Raw genomic sequence first — 16,704 nt, 5'->3', positions numbered from 1 at the left:
AGATAACCAAGAAGCGGTCTGAAAACAAGTCTACCAGGTTTGTGTTTTGGCCTGGTCTGAGTCCAGATTTAAACCCTTGAAAAAATATTTGGTCTCACATTAAACTTAGTACATTTTTTAACTACTAACTGTCTGAAGCCATCAACATCGAGTGGGATAATACTGACACTTCTTCCTTAAAAAGTAAGCTGCAAGTTTTCCCACATGGCATAATACTTTTAAAAATAAAGAAAAATGATATCCTGTACTAAATTACATTATCTACAGTATTTGTGCAATTCTTGCTAATTTCCTGACCAGTGGTTTTTGGTTCAAATGTTCAAATGTGCACCTATAAAAGCTAAATATTTATCAGTTTTTGACTTGGCCCATTTTTTTGCCCAGGAGTGTACCTCTATGCGATACAATCACTTTTTTCTTTGCTCTTTTAAGCAATAGCTATTGCAAACGTGTGGATCTGATATAGCTAGAATGTGACCTTTGCACTGACAGGTCTGAAACACCCCCCAATATTGTAAAGCACATGTGTGAGAACATAGTTTAAAAGACCCCATTCATGAAACACAAGTAGAACAAATTTTGGTGCATGGTTCATAAATCCAAAAGGTTTTATGTACAATCTATTTACACAAAAACAAATCCATTCCACTCATGTTTCAGAAAAGAGGTATGGCAAGCACCTAAATTAAATCTGGAAAAATAGACAAGTAGAATTCTTTCCAAATATAAGATCTTTTGATTGCTTATCAGCAATCATATACCAAGCAAACAAAACCAACGCAATCTGAGACCCATCTCAGAGCAGGTAAAAGGTGTGTGAACTTCCCGAAAGCACTGCAAAACATTCATAAGGAATTAACCCAAAAATGGACAAACTTGTGCAGTTTTATCCACAGAGCAATGAATAACAAAAAGTACTTTCACTAGGAGGAAAAGACCCTCAGTGGTTTCTCAGTTATACAGTGTTGGAGGAAGTGGCAAACTTTCCAGTAATTTCAGAGCAATAAAGCCAACAATGACCACTCACAAACCACAAAGGCTCAATAGAAAACCCCTATATTGATTTTGCTGAGAAAGCCTTGAACTTCAGACATGAAATATTGATTTAAAATGATTTTATAATGTGGAAAAAATTGAAACCAATTTAGTGAGCACAATATAAAAATAATTTTAAAATATTTTCAAGTGTTCCGGAGAGCAACAAGCTTATAATAGTTATCACATAGTTTTGAGGAAGTTATAGCAGAGTTAAATGCTTAAAACACAACTACTTGCTGTTTCTATTGTTTTGTTTAACTGTTTGTGAATTTTACTAGCAATTTCTGACTGTAAACTGTTTCTACATCAAATCTTTTCAGGGTGACTACATTTGAGCTCAATCCACAATAAGAGATTCTCTTGGAAATAATATCAGCTATTAAATGTGATTAAGATGACTGTTTAACTATTTAATGTTTTTCATTGAATTTGGGGCTAAAAGGTCTCTGACCTGCTTTGCTACATTGGTGCTCTAAGGCTCATCTTTAAGATTTTAAGTTATAGGAGCAATTATTGAACCAGTTACAAGCCCAAACTGCCTGAAGCAGGTCCTTTCTGCAAGGAAGTGAAAATACAGGTATTGTTATTGAAATTTAGGTCAGATCATATATTTCAAACATATATTTTGACAGGTGTTTTCTTAGCAATTGTACACCTGTGTTTACATGTGACTCATTCAAGTTAAAGAGTCTCACTAAAGTGACTTATCTTTAAATCTAAAGCATGCATTTTACTATATTTAAAGTATTAAGCCAAATTAGTGAAACATTTTGAATGCTGAACACAGAAAAAGTGGAAACAAGACAGTTGGTGTTTCCCATCTGTAACAGCCCATCTTTACCTGTAATTGCTGGAGGAGGGGAAGCAAGTCTGATCAAGTTGTTTCAGTCATGCGGTTTACAGGAAACCATGGGAGCATGCAAGCTAACTTTTTATCTGTCCTTAGTCTGGGAAGCATGTTGGCAATAAAGTATGGGCTCCTGTGTCAAGAAAGGATTAAACAATTAAACAAACCAAACCACACGAACAAAACCACAAATGCACACTTAATTTGACGTGCACACAAACAGCACATTGATGTACAGGCTCCATGCAGACTTCCTTCTGTAGATCATTTCAGCTCTATCTGTATTTGGATTTTTCTCCAGCTTTAGATGTTTAGAAAATACTCAAGTGCAAACTGAATGTAATGTTTTCAGACATCTAATTGCATGTTATTTAAAATTAAATGAAAATGATTTATAGTTTAAATTTATATTTAATGCAATTACTTTAACATAAGACGTTTTTGACATATTTAAGTAAGACTTAAGTACATTTCATATGTAATTTCATAAATACTTCTATTGCCTTTAAATATGGTTAAAGTGTATACTGTCATATGTACTGACAAGCATTTATGATAAACTAAAATATAGCTTGTAGCCATTTATATTTACAGTTATACATCATATATTAAAGGAATAGTTTGCATAAAAAAAAAAATAACAAATTTACCTACACTCAGGCTATCTAAGATAAATATGTTTCTTCATCGGAACAAATTTGGAGAAATGTACTATTACATAATTTGTTCACCAATGGATCCTCTGCAGGGAATGGGTGCCGTCAGAATGAGAGTCCAAACAGCTGATTAAAACATCACAATAATCCAAAAGTAATTAATTAACATCTTGTGAAGTCAAAATTTGTGTGTTTTTAAGAAACAAATCCATCATTCAGTCCATAATAACAGTATCTCCTGTGAAAAAGGCCCATGTTGTCCTCTTAAATTGAAGTTAAAAATGACTTGATGGATTTGTTTCTTTATTACACGCATAAGCTACAAGCTAAATCAGCCTTAAGTGGTTTTCTGGTCTTGGCTAGACTCCCAGCCTAGTCAGACTGGTCTGTTGAATGATTTTAGAAAAGTTTAAACCAGATAAAACCAGAACCATTGTTTATGTCGCAAGTAATTCTTCTTCTTCTTCTTCTTCTTATTCAGGTGTTTTATGGCGGTTTGCCAAGCCAACATAAAAGGTGCCAAATAATTCAATAACCCTCTGCATCAAATAACCACTTTCTTATCATTATTCCTTACTCTGGGGTGACATCGCGTGGTCGTTAAGCAGCACGCATCTAGAAATCCGGAAGACGCACTTCCTCGTCAAGGACGTTCACTGCGCGCTGCATGTCTCTCCCGGCACACCTACATTCTGAAGTTTACTGTAACCGTTATATTTATTCCTTAACTTAGTTTAAGAAATTTTCTAGATAAGTAAATAATAAAGGCCTGACTGAATGATGGCTCGATTAATCACGGGAAAATCAGTTCCTATCACAGTGTAATAAATGGCATTTTTGTTTGGTTCTGTAATGGAAAGTACCCACGGGTGCTGACCTGAGATCATTGTACGCGCCCTCGTCTTGTCTGTTGTGTGGGTTGTGCGCGAAAAATAAATCTGATCCCAGATCACCCGAAGTTTTAAAAACGCAGACGAGCTCATGATTCCACAGCAGCGCCGCGCGGTGCATTCTGGTAGCAGTTGAAAGATTCAAGATGGCGGCGAGCAGGAGACTACACAAGGTAGACGTCCAAACCTCATACTTTTTATGTCGCAAATAAAGAAAAACCACATACGACGACGCGACGAGGGGTTAAACATAAAGTTTAGCTCGCAGAGAAGGCGATTCGGTTGTTGACTGGTGCTTGATCGGCGTTGGTACGAGCGGTTCTCTCACTCGATGACTCGGCTCGCTTCGCCTTTCCAAACATGAAGGAGGAAAAGCGCCGGTGGAGGCCGCGGGACTTTAGAACACAGTTTTGGGATCGAGATCGGGGAGATAGAGGGTCAAAGGACACGTTTGAGTAGGCTTCAGTGTTTATCAAGTCCTTTAATTCATTGACAGCGAGTAAATGACAGGAATGTAACGCGCAGGAGTCTAACGCGACGAGTTCCGTCACAGCGGATTCGGTTGCTTCAAACAGATCTGAACCGTCTGGATACAATAACGATAAATTAATCGAGTGTTATAGGATCTAATATATGTTTTTAACCGAATAATGCTGTCTTAACCCCGCAGCAGTGACGTGAGACATGACTCAAAGACTCCAGACCAGCCACATCTGTTACAAATAAGATGGAATCGCCGTGCTTTTAACGTTTAAAGCTTGAAATAACACAGTTAGGTAGAACACTGCTTAAATAAGTCGGTTTAGTGAGTTCCAGGTGGTTAGCTGTAGTAACGCCCTTACTAAAAAAAAAAAAAAACGAAACCGTATGTTCTTTACAAGCTTTCGCTTTATACACTTCCGTCATGTCGAAATCACTTCATTCATTCACAACTCGTGATTAACTAGTTTATAGCCACCTTGATGTGTCTGACCAACCTTTTTTGAAGTTAATCTCTCTGAAGTGACGTCTGTTTGATGTTTTGGGGTGCTTATGTACTTATTGTAAGTCTAAGTGACCATGTTAACGAGTTTACTTCCTTGTTAGATAAGTGTGGCTGTATATGTCAATCATCTCCCAGTGACAATAGAAGGAATGGGTCTAATCAGAAGGTCAAGACCTGGCTTACGTTACATTTGGGAATGATGACCATGATAAAGATACATAGAAGGCTTTGGTTAATGTTGTAAACTGTTATTCCTAATTCATTTGTTTGTGCTTTGGTATTACCGAATTAATGGCGACGTGCTATTAGGAGAGACTTTTTAGCATAAGATAAATCATAAAGTAGAAGTTGCGAAGCCACAGAAATAGTATCTAATGCATCCTTCTTTCCAACCCTTTTTGTCAGGAGCTTGAAGAAATCCGCAAATCTGGGATGAAAAATTTCCGTAACATTCAAGTCGATGAATCAAACATATTGACATGGCAAGGCCTCATTGTTCCAGTAAGTGTTTAGTAAATCCTCACACATCTTTCATGAATCGTTTACATGTTATTTGCATGTGTAAAGTATGCAGACAAGAAATGGTATGTTGTAATAGCTTTAGGATTTGACAGAACCTGCAAGCCAAAGTTGTGACCTGTTTTATTTCTGAGGGGAAAAACACGCCATTGAAGCATATCTTCATTTCTACTTGGTTTACACATTTTTAAATCATTTTTGTTTTTGCATTGTAATTTGCATTTTTGCAAATACAGAGAATATAGGTGAATTCGATTGTGTGTTTTAATAAACTGTTGTTGAATGTAAAAGCAACATTTACTTTCAGTCAATAACTTTTATTCATGTTTGATTTTTGGCACTCCGTAGTAAAAAGTTTGGGCACCTCTGTACAAAACATTGATTAACCTCTAAAATTTTTTTTACAAATTTCTTGCACATTTTAGAGCTAGACTGCATTTAGACTAAGACAATATACATGCATTTCATAATGCAATCAGCCACATCAGATCTCCTACCTCATGCGTGTTTTCTTAATATCGGTTTGTTTGTAATTGTATACATTATAGACTGAGCTGTGCTCGCCTCATTTACCTCATTCTCCCACAGGACAACCCTCCATACGACAAAGGGGCGTTCAGGATCGAGATCATCTTCCCTGCAGAATACCCTTTCAAACCACCCAAGATCACGTTCAAAACGAAGATCTACCACCCCAACATTGACGAGAAGGGACAGGTCTGCCTGCCTGTCATTAGTGCAGAGAACTGGAAACCAGCCACCAAAACTGACCAAGGTGAGATGCGCTGCGGTTGTCTCACATGAGTCAGACTGCTAAAGCTCGGCTGATCCTGGTGCATAAACACTCTCAGTCCTGTTGTCACTTCATTATATAGAAATCATGAACAGATAGGCTTTGGGATAATGTTTGTGTTCACTGTCCATTCGTTTATAAAGTAGGCAACGCCCCTTTATTTATTTATTCTGCTAATATTGACTTCCCAAACGAGACTTTTATTCTGTTTTTTGTAAAGATAAAGGCCGTTTAGCTCTCTCTGACTAAATAACAGGAATTATTTAATGCTGAATTTAATAAAACTATATATCAGTATTTTATTCAGTAAGGACCCAATTAAATATTAAAAAAAAAAAGAATCTGAGCTGGCACAAAAATATTAAGCAGCACAGCTGTTTTCAACATTGATAATTAGAAATGAATCTTTGGATTATGTGACACTGAAGACTGGAGTTATCTGCTAGTCTTGCAGCTGTTAGTTACTGCAGCTTTATACTTGAAGCATATCAAAGGAATAAATCTCCAGAAATAGATGCGTTCAAACTTTCAACATGTATGCAATTGTTCTACAGAATTCTTGTGATGTCATATTTCTTCAGAAAGCTAGATTGCTCTGAACAAGTTTAGATCATGCAGTACTACATTCCTAGTTTATAAAGCTGTTTAGATCAAAGTTTTGCTTTATATTATGGAGTAAACATAGTGAGGTTATTTCTTGAATAACTAGAATCTCTGTTTTAGGCTTTTGTTTTTAACTTTTGATTGGATATCTGTTGGTAACAATAAGATTTTTTTTAAACATACTATCACCTGTAGCAATCTTTAGGAGAATATTAAAGTGCCCCTATTATGGGTAATGAAAGGTTCACGTTTTGGTTTTGGGAGTCCCCAACAACAGGTTGACATGCATGCAAGGTCAAAAAACACATTCATTGTCTTATAATATGCATTTCTTTTACCTTACTTGCTCAACGATTCCCTCAACAATTCATTTTTCCAAACCCCTCCTTTGCGTGAAGCTAATCTGCGTTGATTGGTCCGATTGGTCTCATTTTCATTTCATCGCGACTGTAAATTAGGGCTGCATGATTAATCGCATGTCGATTATTATGCACATTTAGTCAGTAAAGCCTGTTCTGTGATTAGCAGTAAATCTCCATCACCTGCTTTCAGATGGAGCAGCATTTACTACGCAGAACCACAGTTCTCTGACAAATGCAAAAATCGCGTTCATAATTGCAGACGATATAATCATAGGATTATGAAATCGAAGAAATCGTTCTCGATTATGACAGCTGTTTGCGCATCTTCTCAGTGGACTATGACTCTGTGTAGTAAATGCTGCTCCACCTGAGAGCACGTGAAAATACTGCATTTAATAACATGTTTTAACTCCAAACTCACTTCAGACTATTTAAAAAAAAAAATCCTTCTATAAGATGAAGCATCTTCAACAAAATAATAAATAAAGCACAAAATATCATCATATTATAATAAGCAATAAAAAAGGCTATGACTATCATCTCATTAAATATATACATACTTTATTGTGATGAAAATTATAATAAGAACTCAGGTAAACTGTATATTGCTGTAGTAGTGTGTTTATTAGTTACGTTGAATCAATGAAAGCAGTTAAATCTTCTGTTTAATCAGCTGCAGCGATTTCCTGGATTTGTTCTTCCAGGCATATTTGGATTTTAAGCGTGAGAGCGCCCTCTGGCCTTTGGATGGAGATTTACTGCTGATCACAGAACCATGCTTCACTGAAAGATACGCATGACAGTCGCAGCTTCTGCCTAATCGCGATTTATTGCCTTTGCAATTTAATTTGGATTAATTGTGCAGCCCTACCTGTAATGCCTGATAAAGCAGCGTTTGTGAGTGCAGTGCTGCTTTGTGTACAGCGTTACCAGGGAAACCGATATTTTTACAGCTCCAAAAGTGGCATCTAGTGGCAAAGAATGAATTTGCATTTTCATTCAGTCCAACGGGAAAAGTGGGCGGACAATATGCTTGTTTCATTTGTCAACATGAAACGGCTTGGGATTCATTTTAAAGTGACTCGTTTCGATGTTTCAGAGTTGACTCTTTCTTTTGAGAGACAATAACTTTATACACGGTGCAGATTTAAAACTTTGCAGGATGTTTTCATTCACTTAGAGCTGTGTTACACATTGCATGAAAGGTAGTTTTCAAAAATCCATAATAGGGGCACTTTAACTACCCAAATATTTCATAGATAATTAACTAAAACTCTTAAGAAAATAAAAAGTTACTTGAAATAAATAATAACTGAAATAAAAGATTTTAAAAATTACATATTTTAGCTAGTTCCCAAGGAAACATTTCTCATTTTCATTTGGTTTAACTTGAAGACAAACACAAAATTAATTATTTTTGTTAAAAAAAAAAAGTATAAAAATTAAAACTACTTATTTTTTTATTTTTGTTAAATTTAAAAATAAAAACAAAGTATAAAAATTAAAACTAATTTAAACTATTAATAAAAATATTTTAAACTATTAATAAAAATATATAACGGTGTCTAATTGATACTAAAATAATGCTGTATAGAATAAAGATAATGATATATAAAAGATAAGAATCAGGGTAATTATAGTTTACTAGAACTTAAAACCATATAAAATATTTTTTGGAAAAATAAATGTACTTAAAATAAAATCTAAAAAACTTTTTTTAGCTAGTTGCCAATGCGACAGTTCTCTTAATGTAAAAAAAAAAACCTGAAAATAAACATTAATAAAAACTATAAAGACATAAAAAAAAAACATGACAAGGACACAAAATGATTAAAACTTTAAAATAAAAATAGAAAAAAACAAAAACTCAAAATATTAAAATCTATAACAGTATCTCAATGATGACTGATGAAGAAGAGTATATAATTCTCTCACTAAACTATAGGGATTATTTAAAGCAGAATTTATTAGAACTGTAAGAAATAATAATAAATACATTGAGTTACTTAATAATACATTTTTTGTTTTCGTAACCAATGATAACATGCCTTCTTTTCCCTTTTTCTACAGTAATTCAGTCGCTCATTGCCCTGGTGAACGACCCACAGCCAGAACACCCTCTGAGGGCCGACCTAGCAGAAGAATACTCAAAAGACCGTAAAAAATTCTTTAAGAATGCAGAAGAGTTTACAAAGAAACACGGCGAAAAGCGGCCAGTGGACTAACAATAACCAGTGTGTAGCCCCAGACCCCTCCTACTCCTCTGATCCTCTTCCCCTCGCTCTACTACCTTCCTCCCGACACCCAAACAAAATCCTCTATCCCTCCCTCCCTCCCTCCCCTCCTCCCTCCCTCCCTCCCTCCCTCCCGCTTTCCCTCCTTCTCCTCTCCTTTCCATGTGTCACTCTAGTCGAGCTGGAGAAGTACAGCGCAGCTGCATCCTCCGTCTTGAAGCAGGACGCCGCGAGGACATCCGATCTGAGTTTCTGATGTTAGCTTGAGGCCCTTACTAACTTTCTACTGTGTTGTTTATTTTTCCTTTCTCAACTTTGAAGCATCAAAATTTGGTTAGAGGCTAACTTAAGACAAAGAAGCTGGAAATTGTACAGGGCGTTTCAGTAACAAATGCTGTTTGACCCTTTTGTAATGAGAAAATGAATCATTGCATTATTACACAAAACTTTCAAAAATTACTTTTGGAAGTGACACTTCATTTAAAACAAAGATGGGTTGTAATTTATCATGTACATTGTTATTATTATTATTATGATGATGTTGTTCCCTTTTCTTACATTTGTGCTCTTTGATTTCCACAAAACAAAAAAGGAGACGTAAAGGAGGAATGGTGGTTACGCAGCGATGGCGACCGATTATTTCATATAACATTTTTACTTTCACTGCACTTGTTGGGTTGCACGGTATGTCTAAGCAACAGGCTACTTTCAGCCCTTTACCAAGCCTCGAATCGGCAAAACCACTGTAAAGTCCGTAACAAAAGGAGCCGAGATTGCTATGAAATACATTTTTGTTTCACAAATGAAAAAAGGAAGAATGAAAACAACGCTCTTTGTGTGAGTGAACGTAATTTTCCATAATGATGACTAATTTTAAACATCTCTTTTAACATGTTTCATAGGAAATTCTTGTATATTTGGGTTTAATCATGGAAACAGCCCCTAGATCTACAGAGATGTACGCTACTGAGAATTATTATTATTATTCCCATTTTCTCCCAACACAGAATAAACGCAGTAGTTGACCGTGAGTTTTCTAGAACATTCTCTACAGTTTGTTTAAAGGATATCATTCAATCTGTCATATTCCATTTTTACGCCACTCTTTATAATGCAAAAAGGTTCTTCGGGCTTTCTCTAGTTCAAGATATTTCAGTAATATTTGCTTATGCATTTGGGGGAAGTCTCTCGCAGAATGCCTTGTTGAAAACTTATTTTCATGCAGTATCAAACTTCAAAAACGCTCCACATTTGTACACCAAAATAAAAAAGGAAGAACCAGCAATGTAACATTCAAACATTGGTTAAATTCACTTCTGATCTGGTTAGGGTTTTCATATCAAAATCAACCAATCCAATCGGTTTTCTAAGATTCCCCAGTTTAAAACAGCATTACGGATTTGTGTGATAAATCGAATCTGAACTTGAGCATTTAGTGGTTGTTTAACCTGAATATATAAGCATTAGTAAACTATATATTTATGAGGACTACTACTTAAACCCTAAACTGTTGCTTCAATTACAGCTTATTCTTAATAGCCTGAAACATACAGGTTATAAACATGTTAACCCTAATATGTGACAAAACGTTGAACTCCCCAAATAAAGGCTATTTTGACCTAGTTCTGAATGAATGTTTCAATAGGATGAATGTTCGGTATTTAAATGTATTTCTATGGTGCAACTGGTTGGTGTTATAGTGTTTCAAAATATAGTGCAGCAAAATTGCTGTGCTCATATATTGAGTTTTTTTAAACTTTCAATCCTAAATCACTTTCACCATTGTAATACTTGTTTTAAATTTCAGAAAGAAATCCAGAGTACAATGAACTCTTTATTTTAGGTTCATAAAATATCATAAATACATTCATTAAAAACACTGTACCCAAAAATACCTTTGATTTTTAAATATATAAAGTAATTGCTACATGTTCAGTTGATTGAAAATCTTCATATAGTTTGTTACAGTCATAAAGATGGCATTGCTGTTAGATTTTACAGTTCTCTGCAATATGAATATCGGGATTTGTGAGAAACTTGCTCAAATGAGGCAACATTTTCAAAAACAAATCCAAATAAAATTGCACTTTTCTATTATAAGGACGCAGCTCTCTATATTGAAACGATTGGCTGCTGAAAAAAATTAACTAAACTAAAAACTAAAAGTCTTGTTGAACCATTTAAAAACAGGTCAATTTAATAGTATCATGTGTTTCTGTTGAATAATTAGTAGAATATAGTTTTGGCTCTACTTCAAGTAGCAGCTTCAAATTGTTTCGTATGAGCTTTGGAAGCAGCACAATGAAACTGAATGCCGATTTTTCTGTCTTTCCCGAACCAAGCATTCGTACTCTAATGACTAATTGAGGTATGGGTCAAGATCTTAAAGGAGAATACCCCAAATCCTCTGCTCTAGGTGTTTAAAAGTCTTTAAAGGCACAGAGGTGGATCCCCTGTTGCCTGTAGTAGTTAAGCACCAAAGGGTCCCTCAAAGTATTCAGCTCGTGTAGTCGGTCTGCGGACTGCGAGAAGTCATCCGGTCCTTCTCCACATCCGCCCTGGTGAGGTTGACTTGGATATCCTGGATGCACCATGAGCTCTGCTGTAACCGGACAATAGGAGTCGGTCACCGCATCATTGGACTGTATCAATGGGGAGGTCACACGGTCGTCTAGTGAAGCTTCCAGCGTGAAGCCCAAAGCGCGTTTCAGGTTGGACACAGACATGTTCTTACCCATGGTGCTCAGGCCCAGGTATACGTCAGGCCATCTGAGAGGATAGGCAAAACCAGTATGTAGTTGATTTGATTTCATAAGGCAAAAATTTAAGGATAACACTTCATGCATATTGTGTATATACTGTGCCTAATGTATTCGAAGGACAAAATAGATTATTAAAATGTAACCAAACCTGCCCTAATAACTACACAAGATACTATAAATGAGGTAAATATTTCCTAAAACCGGTGCAGATCATTAAAAATGTTGCCTCACAAACCTAATTCCATGGCGATGAAAGACCTTGATAGATTCCAGGGCATCTTTTTCAACCTGTGCATTGAAGTCCCGCAGATGCGGCGGGAGGAAGGTACAAAATTTAAGTCCGGGTTCTATGGGGACCCGTGTGTAGGTGATTCCAAAATCAGAGAGAACTTGTGCAAACACCTCTCGCACCTCTAAAAAACATGGTAAAACATAAAAAGCTTTTTAATGACCTTTACTGATCAAAAGTGACAAAACACATTTGTAACGTTACAAGCTGAGAAGAACCTGAGCTTTCTATTAAGACTAAAACCCTGACAAAATGCATCAGTTTCCACAAAAATATTAAGCTGCACACGAGTTTTCAAAATTTATAACAATAATAAATATTTCTTCAGCATCAAATCAGCATATTTGAATGATTTCTAAAGGATCATGTGACAGTGAGAACTGGAGTAATGATGCTGAAAACATGAATTGTTGGATACTCAAAACAAACCCACTGTTACCTGGCAGAATGTGCACATGCTGGTGGCCGTCCATATGGTAGGGCATGTGGCCAACCAGTTCACAAAATCGATTTACCTGGGCTCTGAGCTCCGCCTCCACCTTAAACAGAAAACACAACACAACTTAAGTAGACAACATAACAGAATCAAACAAACCAAGCTGTGCTTGCTTCTGAAGTCTTAAACTTTAAAATGGTTTAATGCTGTATGTTTAAATGGGTTATTCCATGAAAAGTACTATCCTTAATTCCTTTATTCCTTGGAAATAAAAGAGGTTAATTTTTAACAAAAGCAATGAAAAGCTTCCGCCACAGTCCAAAAACACCATCTACTGAAACTAAGCTTTATTAAACAACCTGTTAAATTTAAGAAAAGGTGGAAAATGGTTATGTAAAAGTATATTACATTTGTTTCTGGTGCAAACACTCTTGACTAACATTAGTGGACTTCATAAAAAAATTATGAAAAATTATACAAGTGGTTTTACCACCATTTAGGATTCACATAGTGGTAGGTATTTTAACTGCTGTTTTGAAATTTAGAGTATAATGCCATAACTCCTCTTAGAAGCAATGAGAGTAATAAAGTCCTTTCATGTTCATTGAGTAACCTTTGACACTGCTATATAACATGAATACAGTCACACACACTGTGATGTAAACACACTGCATGGTTTGAATGCACTCCCATGTGACTTTCGGTTGGTCTTTATGAGTGTTTGTGTGTACATTTACATTTAATCATTTAGCAGACGCTTTTATCCAAAGCGACATACAAATGAGAACAATAGAAGCAATCAGACCAATGAGAGAACAACAACAGTATACAAGTGCCATGACAAGTCTCAGTTAGTCTAGCACAGAACTCGTACCAAGGTGATTTTGAACCTCTTTGGGATGGCACCACAAGGCGCCGTTCACTTGCAGAACGCAAGCTTCTGAAGGACGCATTAGTTTGAACTAGTGAGTTTAGGTATATCGGTGCCGCGCCAGTGGTTGTGTACCTCTGACATCTTGAGCTGACCACTCTGCAAAACTTCCCGGAAGCCCATCTTGCCATGGAAGAATCCATCCTTGTTGAGGAGTGTTGAGCCCTTTAGATCCTGAGAGACTGGAAGACCCTCTGAGAGATTTGCATGGAGTCCAATGGGGATGTGATTCCTGTGTAAAAAAACATAATTTAAAATCAATTATAAAATTAAATATATAATTAATAACTATTTTGAATCAAATCGATTTTCTGTTCTCATTTAAATTTTACTTAACGTTTTAGTCGTTTTGTATGTTTTTGTCTTTTTAAAGTAAGTCTATGTACACTACGAGTCAAACGTTTTTGAACAGTTAGATTTTTAATGTTTTTAAAGAATTTTCTTCTGCTCACCAAGCCTGCATTTATTTGTTAGAAAATACAACAAAAGCAGTGATATTGTGATTTTTTTTTTTAATATTTAAAATAACTGCTTTCTATTTGAATATAGCTTAAAATGTAAATTATTGCTGTGATCAAAGCTAAATTTTCAGCATCATCACTTTAGTCTTCCATGTCACATGATCCTTCAGAAATCATTCTAATATGCTGATTTGCTGCTCAAGAAAAGAAAAAATATTATCATCCTCAATATTTAAAACAGTTGAGCACATTTCAGGATTCTTTGATCCAAAAATCAGCATTTAGTAACACTACCATTCCAAAGCTTTTTTTGCTTTGTTTTTTGGTTATAGAAATTAATACTTTTATTTAGCAAGGATAGCAAAAGATTTCTATTTCAGATAAATGCTGTTCTTCTAAACTTTCTATTCATCAAAGAAACCTGAAAACAAATCTACTCAGCTTTTTTTAACTTCATAATAATAAATGTTTTTTTGAGCAGCAAATCAGAATATTAGAATGATTTCAGAAGGATCATGTGACACTGAAGACTGGAGTAATGATGCTGAAAATACAGCTTTGAAATAACAGGAATAAATTAAATTTTAAAATATATTCAAATAAAAAACAGTTTTAAATAGTATAAACATTTCAAAATTGTACTGTTTTTGCTGTATTTTGGATCAAATAAATGGAGGCTTGGTGAGCAGAACAGACTTAAAAAAACATTAAAATCTTACTGTTCAAAAAACATTTGACTGGATGTAGTTTTATTCATTTTTATTTGGTGTTTGTTATTATAGTAAATCAAGTTAAACATAATAATATATTTTATTTCATCTTAGTTATTAAAGTAACAAAAATGTTTTTTTTTTTATTAAGTTTTAATTAACCATAACTATACACGTCTAACCTCTATACATCTATAACAATACATCTAACCTATATACACTCTATCAGTAGGCCTAGTCTTATCCTTGAAAATAGGTTTAAAAGGCATGCATAATCATAAGGGAGAGTGTTGTAACACAGAGTGTTTGTTTGAATGTAAGATACTCAACCATTGATATCATATTTTCATATTTATCTGCTTGAAATGAAAAGTAGTTCAAAATCAGCCACAGTACCTTTTAGCCAGCTCTGCCGCGTGCTCCGCTGAGACTGCATTGACCAGAAGGGAGACATTGGAGATCCCACCAGCTTTGAAGCAGTCCACAATCCCTTGATTTCTTCTCTCGCAGTACCCAAAATCATCTCCTGTCACCACCAGCTTCACCTTGGGTTGAGGCATCTTCTCCCCGCCTTGCTGATGAAAGACAAAAATACTAGATTAGAGATTGACCCATAGGTTGTTGTTTTTTTTTTTTAGGATTTTTTTCTGTTTTTTGACAATAATAACTAAAGGATCTTTAGACTGCTCTACAAAAAAAGAATCAAAATATTTTAGAAATAATAATAATTAATGCTGATTATGGCATTCTATGAAGATTTACCTTATCTTAAAAAGCCACTTTTTTCATCTTTGTTTAAGGCTGTATGTCTAATTGTGAAGCTACTAATTTCCTACTTGAAAATGAATTGCTGATTTATTAACAATGCTTATTTTTATGCTGACCAGAATTTTGATTCATTCCATTTTGACTTAATAATAACTAAAGGATCGTTAGATTAAATGTTATACATTTTATTAGATAGTATTAATGCTAAATTAATTAAACGCTGGTATTTATGACTAAATTTTTAAAAAATATATATATTATTTAAATATTATTTTATTAACATATATGTACTAACATAACATTTTATCAATAATTTTTGCTATTTATTAAACCCGTTTTGCCTGCTCCAAACGGTCACTTATTTATTTCTGCGTTTAATTGTTAAGATACACATTTCTAAGTTGAAAAATTAATTGCTGTAATTAATTTATAATATTAAAATGTTAAGTAATTATACAAACAATGTATTAAAGAAGATACTTTACCTGTTGTTCTCTCTTATTTACAACAAACGGTGCCATTTGGGAAGATCCAATAATACTGACAACCGATGAAACGTAAATATCCGTTAAAAATATCTATAAAACCGATTGACCAATTATCTATCTTTAAAAAAAATAAATAATAATAAAATAAAATAAAAAGACAGGATTTTGAAATCTGAAGACAGAGAGAGAAGTGTCAGTCAGTCACACAACAGGAAGCGCGATTCTCAGCTGCTCACCGCGAAATCACCGGCTCGGTAACAGCACACATCTAAAACAGGTGTTAACACGAGCAGCTGCTACTCTCTGTCCATCACATATTTCATACAATCGCATCTACTCAGCCCGATTACATACCGGTTACAGATTTAGTCCGCTTGATCTACTAATAGCCTAAATGTCAAAAAGGTCTTACTAATTCTGTTTTGTGATGTACTCCTAGTCAGCAGTAGTAATGTAGTCATCGCTTACCCATTTTATGCCATTATAGTCCTTTTTACAATGTATATCCAGTACTGTGCGGAGAGAATGACCGTCTGAAGACATAAACTGCAATTTCCTTTTCCGGAGTTGCAGCGCCCTCTACCGGATGTGAATAAAACAACGCCACTATGCAATGTACATTTACATTTAGTCATTCAGCAGACGCTTTTATCCTATAAGCGACCTACAAATTAGACGTTTCTCTTTCCTAATTTATGTCAAAGTCAATTTTTTTAATTAAAACTGTTTTAAATGGATATTTAAAAAATGTTTTAAATGGATATTTGATGTTTTTAAAATTTTTAGCATTTTTTATTTAAAAAAATATAGATATTTACACCAATGCATGATACCGTGTTCTTATTTGTTCTTAAAATTATTAATTCGATTTTTTTTTTTCAAGATGTTGGCCACCAAAAACACGCTATGTGCTTCTGTGAAAACACTTTAGG

The 16,704-nt window shown here is 34.9% G+C and overlaps 2 protein-coding genes across 4 annotated transcripts; one reads left to right on the top strand and one right to left on the bottom strand.

Annotated features, from left to right (window-relative positions):
- The first annotated feature begins 3,453 nt into the window (after positions 1-3,453).
- ube2l3b (ubiquitin-conjugating enzyme E2L 3b) lies at positions 3,454-10,549 on the top strand. The gene is made up of 4 exons (XM_019104236.2): positions 3,454-3,604; positions 4,822-4,917; positions 5,524-5,710; positions 8,764-10,549. Exons 1-4 carry the CDS (start codon positions 3,578-3,580, stop codon positions 8,916-8,918), a joined length of 465 nt encoding a protein of 154 aa, XP_018959781.1. The 5' UTR covers positions 3,454-3,577; the 3' UTR covers positions 8,919-10,549.
- A 199-nt stretch (positions 10,550-10,748) lies between these two features.
- ydjc (YdjC chitooligosaccharide deacetylase homolog) lies at positions 10,749-16,330 on the bottom strand. Of its 3 annotated transcripts, none has more exons than XM_042753119.1 (6): positions 16,241-16,330; positions 14,913-15,091; positions 13,421-13,577; positions 12,418-12,517; positions 11,925-12,102; positions 10,749-11,696 (listed from the first exon to the last, which is right to left on the bottom strand). In XM_042753119.1, the coding sequence occupies exons 1-6, from the start codon at positions 16,313-16,315 to the stop codon at positions 11,348-11,350; spliced, it is 1,038 nt and encodes a 345-aa protein (XP_042609053.1). In that variant the 5' UTR covers positions 16,316-16,330; the 3' UTR covers positions 10,749-11,347. The 3 variants fall into 3 exon arrangements, with proteins under 3 accessions (XP_042609053.1, XP_042609065.1, XP_042609057.1); XM_042753131.1 differs by lacking the exon at positions 16,241-16,330 and adding an exon at positions 15,978-15,994; XM_042753123.1 differs by lacking the exon at positions 16,241-16,330 and adding an exon at positions 15,770-15,901.
- Between the last annotated feature and the right edge of the window lie 374 nt (positions 16,331-16,704).

This window comes from Cyprinus carpio, chromosome A5 (assembly GCF_018340385.1).
Source record: "Cyprinus carpio isolate SPL01 chromosome A5, ASM1834038v1, whole genome shotgun sequence".
NCBI classification, from domain to species: Eukaryota; Metazoa; Chordata; class Actinopteri; order Cypriniformes; family Cyprinidae; genus Cyprinus; species Cyprinus carpio.
Note: the sequence above shows the minus strand (reverse complement) of the source record. Positions and strands in the feature narration are given on the sequence as shown.